Below are 17,711 nucleotides of genomic sequence, written 5' to 3' on the forward strand. Positions count from 1 at the left end.
CTGACAGCGTTAGCATCAGACTGTGTGCAAAGCAGATTATCTAAGCTGCAAAGGTTTTGGAAAACATGCTGAAGCTTCTTAACAGTTTCTCATTTTAAAATATTTTTCAGGGGATGAGCTTCCCATAAGTGTTCGAATCTCCCATGATAAACAGGACAAGCTCCATAGCTGCTTGGAGCATCTCTTTGGTCAAGTATGAGATTATTTTTCTTGGCTTTGACATTGATGTCTGTGCTTGAGCTAAAATGTCTTTAGAAAATAGTTCTTCTTTTTAATTTTCCTTCCCACTGTTTACTGAGATGGTATGTATTTACTCATTTTCCCTCAGTTTTCTGTAAATAGTCCAAAACTGCAAATTAAACAGGCCCTTAAATTTAGTCTAACATTCTCTAGTTTGTTACTTTAACTAGAGCCATTAGGTAAGAAAAAAATCCAAAGTTGGTCGTCAGGAGTCCACATTTCTTACAGAAAGAATTTCTAATGGTTGCTGAAAAAGCATCTTTCTCACAGAACCTTGATCCCAACAGGTCGATTCAATCGTCAATCTTTTGAAAGGACCAGCTGTGATGAGGGCCTTTGAGCAGACAAAGTACTTCACACCAGGTCGAGGCCTCCAAGGTAACATTTAATTCCAGCTATGAGAATGAAAAGGCAGCTTGAAGGGTCCATGGCAATGGCTGTCCACTCCTTGAGCTGGTGTTAAAGGACTGATTGTGCTTAATCTTGGTATATTCTGCAATAACTGATTATTGAAGTTTATTTTAAATAGGTATTAATTCTTGGTTGAAAACTGACTCCTTATGTTTTATTGCATAATGTAGGAAAACATTTCAAATTCAACTGAATTTTAGACTCTGAACTGACTGTTGTATTGCTGAGGATTTTGCAGCAAGAAGCAGTGTTGTTAATATTGCAGGTGTTTTTAACATATTTTTGTCACAACTACTGAAGCCATTCCTGATCTGTTTTATTACTAATACCATATTTTTATTATTTTTGTAGTTATATTATGTTTGAAGTTGATTTATAAATAGTTTGTGATTTATAGTCACAGCAATATTTATGCCAAATATATACTTATGTAAATATTGCTGATTGCTTAAAAAGAAATATCCTGTATGTAAATTCAGTCACTCTAGTACCACTTGTATGGTTGCTTAAGTATAAAGGTGTGAATAAGCATCAGGTGGTGATCATAAGTGATGAAAAAGAGAAAGGACTTCTTTCAGTAGACTGAGTTTAAAAAAAAAAAGAAATTCAATGGGAACCAGAATGTTTTATTAATGTCACTAGTAAAGTGTATTGATTCCACACGTCTTTTAGCAAAGAATACTGGTTTTAGGTGGTCCAAGAGTTTTTACTGCAATTATGAGGTTTTACAAGGCCTGAATTACTACCTGCTAAATGAATTTGCATTAAAGAACATATAACTTTCTTTTTTAGTTTTTCTTTCTTTTTTTTGGGTGAGTTTTTTGTTGGTTTGTTTGGGGTTTTTTTTTTGTTTTGTTTTGGTTTTTTTTAGTAAGTAATTTTAGTTCCAATTTAATTTTCTGATTGAAACAATTTTGCCTCTGAAAGTTCCAGTGTCCCACTTACCATGCACCTTTTGTGTTATGTACCTGCTTCAGAAAGAACCATGTTTGGGGATGCTGCTGGCTCTCTCTTTAGACTTGAGCAGGGAGCTCAGATGACTGTTAGATCTGTCACCGTAGCTTTAACTAGAGTTAAATAAGTTGCCAACTCCTTCAGCAGTGAAAACATTTAGGAAACAAAATGTCTTACTGTGACTTTCTCAGGAGGCTTAAGCAGAAAAATACTATTTTTGTTCCTGCTTAGAGTTTCAGCAAGAAATGGAACCAAAGCTCAGCTGTCCGAAGAGGCTGCGACTCCACATCAAGCAAGACCCTTGGAACCTCCCCAGCAGCGTCCGGGGCCTGGCCCAGAATATCAGGAAATTTGTTGAAGGTTAGTAACAACCTGATCCTAAATAATCACTTCATTTATGATACAGAGGGGAAGGGAAGGGGAGAGGAGAGGTGCAACTGCTTCCTGCTGCTTCTAGGCAGGATTTGTGGAACACAGTGTAGTTATAGATAGGTTGTACTCTCAATAACAAGGTTAGTGGAGTTTATCTCAGCTGTCTTGTACTTAGCCTGTTGGCTTTAGATGCTGAAGAGAAAATACTCTTCTGACAAATGGAAACTGAGGAACTGTATGTTGGATGTGCTAGGTTTTTCAGTTGCTAGGTTTTTCAGTCCAGTGGGCTTGTCTGATTTATCACAGAACGTCATGGGGCTGATCCACCAGAATGAGGCTTTTGTTAAACTATTAAACTATTTTTTTCCCCACTGTCTTAACTGGAGAGATAAAATCTCTGCAGCTTTTGTCCTGTACCTTGGTCTTCTCTGTGCTTTTCTGGAGTCATTATCTCTTTCTGCTGTAAAGCCACGGTTTTCATTCAATCCATCCCAACTGGGATGGGTGGATGGACTGGGTGGATGGACTCCTTCTCTGCCTCCCTTCCACCACTGTGTAGAAGTTACCAAGTACTCTGCTTCTCTTCATCACCAAGTAACAGTGTGAGCTGAGGTTTAGGTTTTCTCTCATGTCTTGGTAAGAAAGTAATTGCCTTTTCCCTCCAGAATATCTCACCTTTGATTCCTGCTTTATTTCCTGTGCTGCTTGATAAAGAAACAAAGATTTAAAATTATTTTTATAGAAATGCCTATGCTAGGATTCTGTGTGGGAACAAAAACTAGGACTAGCTTTAAATTATTTGTATTTGTGTGTTTAGCTGCTTCTGTTTGTGGGCTAGTTGCTACAGTGTTCCTTAAAAAAACTGTTAAATATCAGACCAATGGATAGAACTTTGTGATAAGTTTTGTGACTATAAACTTTCAAAAGCCAACCAGCCAAACAAAGCAAACTCTTCCCTGTCTGACTTGCCATTTCTGATTTGAGATACATCATATTTTCACACCCTGGGTTAGAAAATTATAAAAACAACCACATAAATGTCTCCTTTTTGAAGTCAATCACAATGGGTTGACTCTTCAATAACAGGAATACTTTTAGTTTAATGGTGGCGGTCACTGAGTGAAAAATTAATAAATAGTTTAAATAGTTTTGAATCCCTTTTTTTTTTCTACAGGTCCTTCTTCAGCTTAAACTGAAGTATTTTCAAGTATTAATCAGGATTTCTTTCAAAGTCGAGGAGGAAGGGAAATGTGTTGTGAACAGTCCTTCCTTGGCCCCTTTCAGAAGCTAAGCTTACCAGATCATTTTCCCAAAACTTGTTTGCCCATGAATAGAATTAGTAGACCTAACCCATTTGAGCAGTGGTCATATACCCTAAATATTGAGCTGAGATTATTCAAAATCTTGTGGGAGAGTTCATCAAATCCAAATTATTTACTGTCCCTTTCTACTATAAAAATTATTTTTACTGTTTCTCAGTACTGAGAAACAACCAGCAGCTGGATTTAACTGAAATCAGGTGAACAAGAAGCAGGGTTCACAATGTTTTTAACAGCTCCATTTTCCCTTTGTATCTTCATTTCTTGATTTCTTCCTTCCTGTCTTGCCATCATGCACTGTGTTCACAGCTGGTCTGGGTACCTAGGAGAGCCAGCAGTACTGCCCTGAGCTATTTATGGCTGGAAACCTAAGACATGGCACAGAGCCTCATCTCCCCATTTCCTCTCTTATTCACTTGATTTAGAAAAAACTCCAAAGGTGCCACCTGATATGGCTATTTAGCTGGTCTTACGAGAACAAGTTGAACAATGTCTTGGGATTTTAGAAGAATCTTCCTGTTTGTTTTTGAGTAAAAGACAATATGTCAGTAATTAAGGAAAACAGATGCATTTTGCTCTTCTAAGAGGAAGTAGTCAAAGGAGACCACAGATACAACTTCACTCACTGTGGGCAAAAAAATGTAATTAAAACTTCCATTTGTTATAATAATACTTAACCATTATTGCTCAGTGCTAAAGTAAGGATGAATCCAATAAATTCATCTCCTTATTGAAAACTGACCCATTTTTCTTTTTATAGAAGTATCACAGGATATTTTAGTTTTTTTATTCATTGTTCTGTTGCATTGCAGAATGTATTGAGAATGTATTAGATTCGATTGATTAGTGCATTAAAGCAGGAGACATGGGAGCCTCACAAAGATGAAATGTTTTAAGTCCTAGATACTAAATTCCTTATATTTACTTCGTTTAATAAATATGATGAAATGGGAAAATTCAGAATGCCTTGAGGATGATTGCTCTGGTCTGTCAGTTTTCTGTTTATTAGTGTTTAAATTCAGAGAACTACTAAAAAATCCATGAAGGTTTGCACAGATTGAAAAAAAAAAAAAAAAGCAAACAAAACAGAAACAAACCAACCAAGCCTTCCTTGACAGTGAAATTAAAATATAGCTGGACCTTGCTTTGTCTCATTTCATTTGACTTATCATATCATTACAGAAAGAAAAAAACTTCAATGGTTACAGTAAAAGTCCAGCCTAGAATGCTGATCTAGTTGCTAGCATTGAAGAGTTCTCTGAAGAAATATGCAGGTTCTAGGAGGATTTATCTGGAGATAAGTAACTAAAGAAAAGAATTAGGTTGTTTCTTGGATTAGGACTGGGCCTAATAAATTGTTAAACCAATAAAGCTAAAGATAAGTTGTTGGCACAGGCAGATCTTTGAAGGTGAAGTACTTGATTTTGGTGGGGAGGGCAGCAGTCAGGGCAGGGATTGGACAGCCACCAAACAGAGGAAGAATAATGTAAGCACTTGATTGTGAATCTGTGTGAGACATGTAACACAGGAATCAGAAAGCACAGGAGGAAAAAACTGGAGTAGGAACCAGGAAAACGAACAAGATGGATGGAAAGAAAGGGACTCAACAAAAGAAGGGTGTAAGCAAAATAAAGAGAAGGAAACATTTCTGAAGTTGCTTTTTGCTGCAGAAAAAATCAGAAAGATTTTTGATCAAAGGAAGAGATGTTCTGGAGCAAGTCAGATTTCTAGCCAGCTAGTCATGTAACTACATGAGGAAGTGCAGTTGTTTTTCTAGCACTGTAATTTTAAGTTTAAACAGGAAATATGATGCAATTGAGAAAGTTCTCGTCTATTTTAAATTAGGAGTGAGATATGACAGAGCCTTTCGGTTTATGAAGGTATAAAAAGTGTATTTCAATTTAAATAATAAACCGTGCAGTGCAGTATCTGTCTTTTTGAAACATTTTCAGGTGTGAAAAACAAAATAAAACTAAAATCTAGCCTTCCCTGGCAAAGATCCAAATAGCAGGATAACATGGGCTTTATTTTTTAATGAAGTACAAAAGAATATTTAAAAATAAAAGAAACTGAAGGTATCTTGCATTACAAATCAGAATGTAAGAGAAACTGCTAGGGAGTTATTCCTTTCCATACACCATGTATCAAGAAGGAGTGAGAGCTTTCATAGCATTTGGTATTTGTTGAAAAGCAAATGATTGACATCCAAGGTTCACTTTTAACCCCAGGTAAGTAGACAAATCATCCAAAAATACTCTTTTGCCTGTGGGAATATTTTGAAGCACAGAAGACTTATAGCAGTGATAAAAGGGAGCTGCAGTGTCCTGTGATTTCCCCATAAGCAGGAAATCATTATTTATAGATACCTCAAATTCTTCTGAATACAGAGATCCAACAAATCTTGTGTAAAACAAGCTGCAAGTAATAGCCTGGATGTATCTAAGTTATTCAGATAAAAGTTGTATTTCCCCACACTCTCTTTTCAGTTACTAAGTTATGGTTGGACTCCAAGATGCCAGGTTATAAATCTCTGTAAGGGGTTGTGTTTTCTTTTTCAAAAGACAGAAGGCAATGACCTAGAACCAGGAATTTTCAGGAATAACTAGTAATTTTTAATGTTTGGGAGTTGGTATTTGAGAAACTGTGGCAGTAACAGTGTAGGGTGAAATACATTATCAAATTATATTTTTGTACATATAGCAAATTTCAGCCCTGCTTGTGCACTGAGCAGGGCTTTGAATAGGACTGCAGAGAAACTTGGGTGTGGGAAAGAAGGTTGGAAAGATGTGAAAAAATGTGAAGTAGTGTTGTGTTCCTCCAGGTAGTGCCTGTAGGACAAGTGATGTGCTGCAAGTTTGGCACTCTATAAGGTTATGGCACATTTTAACCTTCCTGTATCTTGCAGCACTGGTTAACATATTTAAATTTGTGCTCTGGTACATAAGGTGCCCTTCCTTCAGCCTGCCTGCAGCCTTTGAAAAGAAGCCCCTTCAAGGAAAAAATAAAAGGTCGGGGGGGAAGTGTAGAGATAAACCCACATTTTTGCCTGTGTAAATTAAGATTTTTTTTAATTTGTACTTTTTTATTTCATAGATTGTTAGGCGAAAAGACATTTTTGAAGCAAAAATAAAATCCTGAAGGCTGGAAGCAAAGTGAAAATGCTGATGTATTTTTCCTAAAGGCTTTAGTACACATTAAAATAGGGATAATTTGAGATTTTTGGGTATGAACAAAAGAGTACAAGAGAAGGAGAAGAAAGAATTAGGATAATGTGAGAATCAGTGAAAACTAATCTTGTTTTTCAAAGTTTTGGGGCTGGAATTCATCATGTATGGACTTGGTCTGGCCAGCTGCTCCACATGTGCTCTGAGATAGCAGCTGCCTTTTTGTGTGTCTTTCTCAGTGCTTTTGATTGTTATCAGTTTTTATCAAGCCATATGTACAACCAAGTGAAGTTGAGACTCATTACTGTTTTGTAGGTATGAATCAGCATTGCCTAGAAAGAAGCTGGAGTTTAGCTGGTATGAAATGAGAAACTGCAAATGCAATATTATGTGGATGAAAACACTTTTAACCATTACCTGACAATATTTTCTTCTTTTTCTTTAAGAGGTGAAGGCACGAATACTCTTGGCACTTCTGGAATATACAGGTAATTTTGCTTGTTTGAGAGGGAGGGAAGTGAATGTGGATGGTTTTGAGAAAATTTTTGCCATTGAACAGAAATACTCTGTTTACATTAAGGGGAAAAATCCCAGATATGATAAAACCTGATAATCAGCAACTTCAGCCCACTGCTTAGAGTAAGGATTTCTGAAGAATGCAGCTTCAGATATTTTTAACAAACGCTGCACATTCTTTTTTTCTTTTTTTTTTCTTTCAATGCAAAATACCTTATCTGGTCACTTACTCTAGACCTTGGCAGATAAAGCAAGAACTAAACACTCAGCTTTAGCACAGTGTCTCAGCTGTCTTTCTTCTTTGGGCGTTTCCTTATTTGCTGTTTTTCTTTTCATTCCCATCTGTTTCCAGATTTATATTGCTATTTTAACCTGTGCCTTTCCTTTTATCTATTTTTAGGGAATATTTAAATTCCTTCTTTCTGGAAGGACTCTGATTATTCTCTGTATTAATTCTACTATCATGCCATACAGCATACAGCTTAAAATACACAAAATAGGGATGTGTGTCTGCAAAATTAGTGTCACTGAATCGGTATTTAAAAAATAAAATCTATGGCACTGTAGTTTCCCTACAGTTTGTAGGTGCCTAAATGTTCGAGTAGGCAGTCCAATTTAACTGGGAAAGCTCATTATTTTGTCCATCTTACAGCACTACATGAATGTGTGATTTAATTATTATTATGACACACAAAAGCAGTTTTATAAAGGGGATTATAATCTTTCTTTGTTGTCAAATTTCTTCAAAATATTAGAAAAGTTTTTAGTAAAATAGGAAGTGAGTTGAGAAAATGTCCTAGACTTGATTTTTTAAAAGTAGTTTTCCCTATTTATGTTGTTTTATAACTTGGTAAACTCTCTGGTTTATTTTGTGTAAAAATATTTTTGTAAAAGGACCCCAAAGTGCTCTTGTATTCAGTATCTGATGTTCAAGTAGTATTAAATGAGATTCAGAAATGTGTTTGAGACACAGGAGGACTGCTTCAGGAGCAGGAAATAGAGAGGAAGCCAGCTAATGTTAGAAAGAAAGAGATAAAACTCAGCAAAGTGAGGAAACAATGTGTGTTGGGCTCAAATCCTGAGCACTGTTGGAACATTGCGAAGTTTTTTGACTGTGGAGAAGCCAGTGGGATTTTTGAAGCTGGAGACTTGTGTAGTTTTTAAAGATGAAAATCTCTATTCTGGATTTGCACAACTTGAGAGAGACAGGTTGATTTGAACAATCAAAAAACCCCAAAAAACCCACCCAACCATAAAAAAAAAAAACCAAACCAAAACAAAAAAGCCCAACAACAAAAAACTCCAACAACAACAAAAACCATTGAGTCATAGTGCATAAACAGTAGTGATTTGGCCATTTATGGAAAATACTCCCAAGGTTCTGAGAAACTGTCAATAGAAATGATAGCAAAAGAGTGTTCACTGTTATCAGTAGCTGAGAAAAAAACTGAAGACGATCTCAGAGGAAAACAGACAGAATGAGGTTACTTTGAGAAATATTTGGAATCCAAAAAGCACATTTTTAAATTTGGTACTAACTTTGTGACTACCGAATAATTTCTGCTGATTTATCCAGTCATCAGAATTCTTGTCAGCTCCATAGAAAAGTTGGAAAAGGACCTAAGCCTCTTAGAGGCAGAGCGATCTAGTAGCAAAGACAAATATTTTAGGCTTCAGAAAGACCTCTGTATCACCTGATCTGCTTTTCTTGCTCTGAGAAAGATTAAGTCTACCTGTACCATTGTGATTGATGTTTGCCTAACAGCTTATAATGATAAAATTACTTGAAGACCTTCAGAAAAGAGGACGAGAAAGAAGGACTGAATATTTATCATCACAGTTTTGTTCTTTATTGGGAATATGTTTCCCTTTCTAATTCTTTCGACCTTTAACTAATCTAATACCTATGCCCTTCAGAATAAATTGGTGGGTTAGCTATTCCCTAATTTAAATCACCTGCTAATGTTCCATAGCTATCTACCTACAGACCTTTTCTGGACTTTCTTGGCACCATAAATCTCTGCTGTTTCCTGGATATGTGATGCAGCTCTGTACTTATTTTATAGATTCACATTCATATAAATTTTATTTGGATAGATTGTGTTCTGGTAACAATGCTGTGCTTTCCAGCAGACAGCCTTCATCTGCCCTCCCCAGCTGGTAGCTGTGGAATAGGCCAGATGATGCAGTCATGTTAAGAGCTTCTGAATGTCGTTGCTTTCTGGTGGAAAGTAAATGTTTGTGGGCCCAGCTTGCTCCCACATTGCAGCAAACAGATCTGACTTGCCTCCGTTGTCCTGTGACATTAAAAGTACATAGAATTTATGGCATGTACATCAAAATCTAGGAGAGAAACGTACATTGTTTATAAAGATATACTTTAAATTCCAGATTTTAAATGCACTCATACGCAATTGTAGTATTATAATATTTTAATGAGGAAAATGGCAAATTGGGTCACGGAGTACTATTAACTAGAGATAACATGAGACTGTAAACTTGTAAATTGTGTGACATAAAAAATTCATGTTTTTTAGATAAGGAATTCCAGCTTAGCTTCTTTAATGTTAACTTATCTCCTGTTTAATTTTGCTTTTGGCTTTTACACCTTGCAGATAGTGAGATACAGCTGAGGCGAGACATGGTGTTCTGCCAGAGCCTGGTGGCCACAGTCTGTGCCTTTTCAGAGCAGCTGATGGTGGCCTTAAATCACATGTTTGACAACAACAAGGAGTATGAGATGGAGACCCTGGAGGCCAGCAGAAGGTGGTTGGAGCAGATTGCCAGTGCTGGTCTTCTCCTTCATTTCCAGTCCCTGCTCTCTCCAAACCTGGTAAGACTCCTCATGTCTCATGCTTGGTCAGAGCCTCTTTTCGTTCCCTGAACCAGGGACATGGTTAAATAGTCTCAGATGTAAATCTGATTTTCTGTGTCCTTTTTGCTAATCTTGGTACTTAGCGGCTATTTGGAAAAGTTACCATTCCAATACTTACAGATTTGGGATCTGATACACATAATTACAGCTTGGCTATGATATGGGAACTAAGTTTTCCACAAAGACAGTATTCTGTTTGCTTTGAGTTAGCAGATAGCGAGTTTACCCTTGACTCCCCACTGCTGTTGTAGCTGTTCCCTGGGATTGAATGTAGTATTAGGTGATTAGCAGAACTTCATTTTGCAATTAGCAACAATACAAGATAAATAAAATACCTGCTTTAGGTAATTTTATCACTCTTTTCCATAAAAAACTATAGGTGTATTATAGTAGTTGAAGGAGTCAACGTGCTGGTCTGTTTTGCTCCTGTCATATGGAAAATCCTTGTAGCCTGTCAGAGTAATTGGAAATCAACTGTTTCTTCACAAGGCTTGGCAAAGAGCCATAGCTTAAGAAACAATTAAAAATGGGACATGGCTTTGTAATCCCTTAATCCTCAGTTATCCAAAGTGCTTCTTTAGCTATTTAAGATGCTTCGCACACTAGACTGGTTCCTGTTAACTAGAGGAACTGTGAAACGGTCTGCATGGCCTTTTCCATGACAGTCTTGTCTACTTCTGCAGTTGGTCCTTAAAAATAAAACTCCATGTAAATAACAGATGATGTTCTTAATATCAAAGATGTCCTTGTCTGTCTTGGCAGCAAATTGCTGACATAAGGAACCTTAGAAGCAGGAAAAAACAATACAAATGAAGGTATTTCTAAATCACAGTCATAAAGTCTCAGTCTATCCTATCGTTGGTGAGCCAGTGTGACCAACTACCTCACAGGCAGCTGTGGCACGTGGGTTTGCAAGGGTGTGTGTAGCTTACAAACAGGTATAATCAGGGCCTCAGAGAAACAGGGGAACTCTTTATCCACATGAGGAGCATGTGAAGAAGGCACTGTCTGTCTGGGAAGCTTGGAGTCATGTCTTGAGTCCTGGATGCTTTTTGACAACGTGTAGTAGCAACAGGTGGTGCAATACTTAGAGCTCAAGAGTAAAATCCATTGGTGTCTGTCTAAAGTTTTCCTTGTGCTTTGTTGTTATGTTACCACAAAGCAATTGTTGTCTTTACAGCTCTGAGTAATGATTTTTTTTCACTGCAGATTGCAGTGATTTCCTTTGTAGTGAAAATATCTGCTACTCAACTATTTTCACATAATCAGATATCTGCAATATGCACTGTCCAATTGAAAATAAAGTTCAGTCTTTTCTGCCTAACAGTTCTTAACCAAGGGAATTGTATTTAAAGGCAGCTTTTTCACTACCTTCTCAGCACTATTTGGCTTACAAATGATCTGTGTTATTTTAAACAAGGGTATTTGAAGGAAATTACACTCATTATGGCCAGAGCTCAGCAAAGAATGAGCAGTTGTGCAAGAGTTTCCCACGCTGCTCTGTGGTATTCAGACTATTCTGCTGACAAAATCACTCTGTCCATAGATTTCATAAATTGAACCAGAAGACAGATATTTCTAGCAGATTTGCTTTTTCATAAATACCAGGGGGAAAACTGTTTCACTATATATAACAGGGAAAATAATGGGGGTTTTTTCTTCTGTTCTATCATTCTGTAAACTGTAATTTATTGTCAATTTATGGACAGCTTTTTATTATTCTTGGTCATCCTACTGTTTCAGTTCTTAGAGGGGGAAAAACAGGCAATTCTGATTTCCTTTTGGCTCTTGCTAATCTAAAGAGCCAGGGGAGGGCTGTATAAGGAATAGAATTACTTTAAGTGATTATTGATTTAAGCTATAACTGGTCTGCATAGTTAAATCAAGATAAACATAATTGTAGATTACTATTTTCCTTTTTAAAGGTTCAGTTAAGTGTCTTGAGAAATCCTGGATCTCTTTAACTATCTCTTTAGCTCAGGGGTACACAGAGTGAACTATAGGTGCAAATCAGAATATTGGCACATCTGTGTACTTGATTTGTGCCTAGAGTTTTGCAGGTGAAGCGCAAGTCATCCTGAGCTGTAAATTCTCTGAGCTTCTGGTTCAATTATTGGTGTTTAGAGTGGACACAATAAACTCTTATATGTTGCTTGTAAGTGAAATCCTAAAGTTATGGAAATTTTAGAGGAAAATTGCTAAAAATCTATAGTTTTCACACATCTCTTCTGTTGCTTTACAAGATAGACCTGGTGGCAAGACAAGGTCTATGGTATTCAGAATCTGGTGTCTTACAGAATAATGACAGAATGACTCAATTAAAAGACTTAAGAAGTAATGGTAGCTATAAATTACCTATTAATTGGTGTGGTAAAATGGTGTGATAAAATTAATTTTAATAATCCTGAAATAGTAATAAAAGGGAAAATGCCAATAGAAACAAAAGTGTTTACCTCATCTAGGAGTTAAATAGGTTATATGCTGCAGCAGTGAATGTTGTGCAACACTAGTTAATTTTATGTTCTGCTCTCTTATATTATTTCTGGTAGGGAAAACATCTGGCTGAGATGACCTTTGCAATTTTTATTTTGCCTTTTTTAGGCTGATGAACAAGCTATGCTAGAAGATACATTGGTTGCATTGTTTGACTTGGAAAAAGTTACGTTCTACTTCAGACAATCAGAGCCAGAACCACTAGTTGCAAGTGAGTAATTAATTTCTGGGTTTTTCTGGTTTTGTAACATTTTTTATTCCTAGAACATCACCTCCCACAGGGAATCTTATACAACTTGGAATTATGGACACTAAGTATATGTATAGCTCTCCTGGTAATCCTAAATGTGCTGAAATACTGCTGTCATGGGTGACACTGCAGAATCATTATCTGGCAATGTCAGTAACCCTGGGGGCAAAATTGTTTGCTTAGCTGAATTTTGGGAGTATATGAACATTGGGAGTATGTGACTGCATCAGGAAAGTCCCTGGAAGACCCAGCTGTTGTTGAAGAAGTGTGTAAAAATAGCTTGAAGGTCTTGGTAGGGAAACGCAGCTGATATGAGACAAAGAAGCATAAACCACATTTCATTTTGTTGTGTGAAAAATAAATGACTCTTTGAAGAGTTCCTTGAGGGGACAGGACAGGCACTATTAGGATCACTTTAAAGTGGGCAAGAAGTTTTCTCTGAGACCTGCTGCTGCAGATGATCAGGGTCCTGAACCCTTCCTCACAAAACTTGCCCAACTCAGCAGGAAAGGACTGTCTTTGCAGTCTGCTGTTTGTACACTTTGCTCATTTTCAGCCATTCCTTTATTAATATATGTTCAGCCAGTAGATATTGTCCTGCAGTGAACTTTGGTGAGCAAAAAGGCCTCATTTTTTTCCTGTCTCATAAGTCCCCTGGGAAGGGAGGAAAGCATGTCTGCTTCGCATCAAGCCCTTCTGAAACAATTCCTTTGCTGGATTAAGACCACACTGGAGAGAACTTCTGCAATAACCAAAACCAGAAGACAGAAAGCTTCTCCACAAAGCTGCCTCTGCTTGGGAGAATTCAGTAGCTCAGGGCTGGTAGTCAGGTAGGATTTAGCCTGTGTAAGACCACAGTTATTTCGGTTTGATTCAAGTACGACCCCTGCTCAGAGTGTTTTCGAAAGAAGCCCTGCTAAATCCAGTAACAGCATGGAAATGCAGTTCCAGGAGGGCCTCCTAGTGTGGAGTTAATGCTGTACCTATGTCATGAACTGTTCATATTGCAGGGTCATTCAAATGAGGTGTCTGTGCTAATAAACAGGAACACCATGTGTTCAAGGATTGTAATGAATTCTGTATTTTCTTTTGGTTTAAATGCTGCCACCACAGTCACTCTATGTTTACAGTAGCCCAAGAACTGGCAAAATTTTATTTTTTTCAGTTACGATTCTGCATAATCTATGAGAGAAAAGTATTTTCTTATTATCATAAGTAATGAAAATGTTCCTTTGTAATCTTCACCATTTAGGTACAATGTGATTTATGCTCACAGTAAAAAAAACTGTGTAATAATAATACTAATACAAGTCGCTATGTTTGTTGTTACTGTTTTCAACTTGGAGACTCATCTATGGAAACAGTGTATAATGAAAAATACTGAACGTTGTGTCTGCAGTGATTTTTTTTATCTAACTGCATGGATTTTGTGTGCAGCAGTTTCTGGAAAAGAATGTGTCATTGCTTACAATCGAATTGTAACACTGACTGTATTTTTAGATGTACCAATCACATACCAAGCAGAAGGAAGCCGGCAAACGCTGAAGGTTTACTTCTACCTTGATGGTTACCACTTTGAACAGCTTCCACAAAGGCTGAAGAATGGAGGAGGATTCAAAATCCACCCAGTGCTTTTTTCACAAGGTAACTTGAGGTTAAATTCACCCTGCCCTGCTTTTTTCACATAATAGCTAACTCTCTTTAAACTCTCACTTATTTACTCTGGTTTGAATCCTCCGTAGTCATAAGGGTACAGTGCTTATATTTAGATGTTGTTTAATGTAGGCAATTTTTGAGGACTTGGAATTAAAATGTAAATTGAAGAAATTCGGATGTCTGTAATAGAAATTTATAACCATGCCTCTATTTTTTAAGTTTATGCCAGTTCCATCATTCCAACCACAAAGAGTGAATCTTCATTTATCAACATTGTTTTGTTCTTTTTAGCCATTAATGGACAATAGTCAGACCATGAAACTTCCCTTAAAAGTGTTTTGCTTTTCAAATGCTATCGTAATCTTTTCCCATTACTTCATATTTGAGGACTAAATTGTTATCCCCCTGAGAATTCTGTCTCCTGAAAACGTTACTAAGAGTTAAATAGCATTTTCAGGCTTGTGTAGCTATTGCTCTGCAAACATTACAAAGTGAGGAATGGTGGCGCTGATGCTCAGACTGTTCATAAATTGCAGGCAGCCTGCATTAGCTGCAGTGTCATTACAGCCATAAGGAGTGTGAAGTTTGCTCCACTGAGATGCTGAATGTGAGCTGCTGATTGCCCTGAGCCGCCTTTGATTTCACAGGGAGCTGAAAATACTCCACACCTTGTGAAAGGCTTTCAGAGTCTCTGTGGCACAGGCAGAAGTCAGGCATACAAATGAAGTTTTAGCAGGGAGCTTGGTCTCTGATAGACAAGGGGGAGATGTAAAAGAAAATAGTGCACAGAAACATAAATAAATAGATGAACTTATAATAAAGTTAGAACACACAATTTTTAAAAAGTAAGATCTTTGGAGTTAGATTTTTAAACAAGCTAATGAAGACTTCAGTGGTTTTCTTTTGAATAGATTGATTTCAGTCATAGGGAGAAATGAGAACACTGAGCAGGAGGCAAGTTTCAGCAGAGCAGACAAAAAAAGCACTTGAGAGAGAACAGAAAATACCTTGGTTCAGCTGAATTCCTGGAAATGCTGGATTTTTTAGATTGGGGAGGGGATTTGGTGTGCTATGGGATTTATTAAGCAAAATTTTTTCCACTTCTGTTTCCAATAGTCAAAAAAATTTTGATTCTTAGGATAAGCATATCTGTAGTCAGATAAAGGATAAAGATCCATTCAAGTGTTTACAACTGCTTAATATTTTCAGTAGAATGGAAAGTTTCTTCTTTGTTTATAATATCAAATGTCTTTAATTTTCAATGTGCATCCTCTAAAATAGTCCAACGGACTCCAAGAATAAGAAGTCCTGGATAAGTCTTTAAATTCTAGTGTAAAAATCATTATTTTGCAGGTTTTTTACCTCATTAATGAGTGGATTGGGATTCTACTTTTCACTTTTTTCCTATGAGGTTTGGCTGACCTGCCATTAAACTAACTCAGTAGATTCCCATCTGTAACTGAAATTTATTAGCTACTAATGTAGAAATCTTATTTAAGTTTCTTTGTGAAGTGAATTTTTGCTCCTCTAATCTAAGCATAGGTAAGTTGTTTCCTGCCTAAAATACAAAGGTTGATGTTATTTTCAAATAGAACATTTAGAAAATCATGTTTTTGGGATACTTTGTCAGAGGCACAGGTCAGTGCACATCAGACTGTTTATCTCTGTGTTTCTCTATTCAGAGTGTCATAGCTCCATGCCTAAAATTACAAGTCAACATTTAACATGATTTGCTCTATCATATTTTTGTTGTTTACCCGGGCTGTATTATCTGTCTCTCCATTTGTAAAAAACAGTTTTGTTCAACCGTATACCCAAATGTGTACACATTCAAAAGGATCCTGGCTTGCAGGACCAGGGCTGTTGAGATATTGCTATTGGCATTTAGATTTCTCCATTTCCTTCATTAGACTTAAGATCCCAACAATAAATTTAAAGACGCTATTTAAAATGAAAATTCTGTTTATTTAAAATTGTTACATAGTGTTTTAATTACATATAGCTTTAAATTTTTTTTTAGTTCTTCATAGAGTGTTAGAATAATTCAGATGGGGAGGGACGTCAGGAGACCTCTGTTCCAACCTCCCACTCGTAAGAACAGCAGCTGCAGCATGAAACCAGGTGGCTTGGGTGTCTTGCAAGCACTCAGGGACAGAAACTGTAAAACCTCCTGGGCAGCCTGTTACTCTACTTGACTGCCCTAGTGGTGAAAAGGTTTTTTCTTTCTATTGAGTTGAAATGTCTCTTGTTTCAATTTGTGTGGATTGTTGGCTTGTACCATTGTGAAGAGCCTGGCTCTTTATGTGGCCCTGCACTTGGGTGCAATCCACTGCTTGTCCCAGTTTGGCATCAGCTGCAAACTTGTCTTACCTCCTCCATGTCGGTGATAAAGGCACTGAACAACAGAGATACCTTTGATGCCCTGCTCAGGCTGCACAGTAGTGGGCCCCTGGGCAGACCAGGTCCCATTAGCCACTGATTCCACCCATTCTTCCAGGTTGCTTTCCCAATTCTATGTCTTCACACCATAATATCCTATCCTGGATTGAAGACTGCCATAGAAAACGTTTTTGTAAGGAAAGCTTCCTTACAAAAGAACTTCCTGATGTACTGGGTAGAAAAATTGTTGAATCCTGCAGAGAGGGCAGGGCCAAAGCAGAGAGCATGGGAGTCCCTGCTGCACCTGTGAGCGTGGCCCCACAGAGGCAGAGCTCTGAGAGCTCTGTGCTCCTGCCAGGCCTCACAGGTGACTGAGTTTCCCGGTTGGATAATCTAATTGAATAAAACCAACTTCATGCCAGTGAAATAAGCAGTAGGGATTATCAATTCTGTTTGTGTTAACATGCTGTTATAAATTGAGTTCAGTGGGTATTTTTGTTTGAGCTTTCTGGTGTGACTTAGAACCAAAGAAGAATCAAGTCTGACTGTTGAAACTTAATATTTTTTGCACAGAAGTAGAATTACAAACTGTGAAAGCACAGAAGGGGAGTGCAATTTGCATGTTCTTTCACAATGAATGAATTATTTATTAACTGGTCATATTAAGCAATACAAGCAGAATTAATATTCTGTGTGCAGCTGAAGCTGTAAGGCAGCAGCATGTTTCCATGAAAACTCTGCTTATGGCCTGCATTTTCTGATGGGGTGATGAGTTCTTAGAATGTGTTTGGATTTCTAAAGTGGCAATGTTCCCAATTGTGAAGCCTTTAATGCTTCTCCACAAAAAAAAAAAAAAAAAAATCATATTTCACCAAGATTTGAGGTCTATGTTTTAATGTGGTTGACCTCTTAATATGAAGATCTTAATATTTTCAGTCCTAATTTTCATGAGAATCCTTTCACTGAAGTTTCTGTTTAGTTCCTGAGTTATTGTAGCAATATTCATCCTTGGTTTGGTGGACACAGACAAGTATTTGACTTTACTTACCTTGAAAAGGAACTTCTAGGTAATTTTCAGAGAT

The 17,711-nt window shown here is 37.2% G+C and overlaps 1 protein-coding gene across 1 annotated transcript in view; it reads left to right on the forward strand.

Moving 5' to 3' along the window:
* PREX2 (phosphatidylinositol-3,4,5-trisphosphate dependent Rac exchange factor 2) overlaps positions 1-17,711 on the forward strand; it is a 171,532-nt gene that overhangs the window by 107,871 nt on the left and 45,950 nt on the right. The window contains exons 29-35 of the mRNA XM_058031486.1: positions 111-193; positions 528-618; positions 1,837-1,965; positions 6,907-6,948; positions 9,592-9,809; positions 12,453-12,555; positions 14,095-14,238. Coding sequence (XP_057887469.1) covers positions 111-193; positions 528-618; positions 1,837-1,965; positions 6,907-6,948; positions 9,592-9,809; positions 12,453-12,555; positions 14,095-14,238 — 810 coding nt within the window. The remainder of the gene's footprint in view (positions 1-110; positions 194-527; positions 619-1,836; positions 1,966-6,906; positions 6,949-9,591; positions 9,810-12,452; positions 12,556-14,094; positions 14,239-17,711) is intronic.

The sequence above is a fragment of the Melospiza georgiana genome, chromosome 1 (genome assembly GCF_028018845.1).
Source record: "Melospiza georgiana isolate bMelGeo1 chromosome 1, bMelGeo1.pri, whole genome shotgun sequence".
Lineage (NCBI taxonomy): Eukaryota > Metazoa > Chordata > Aves > Passeriformes > Passerellidae > Melospiza > Melospiza georgiana.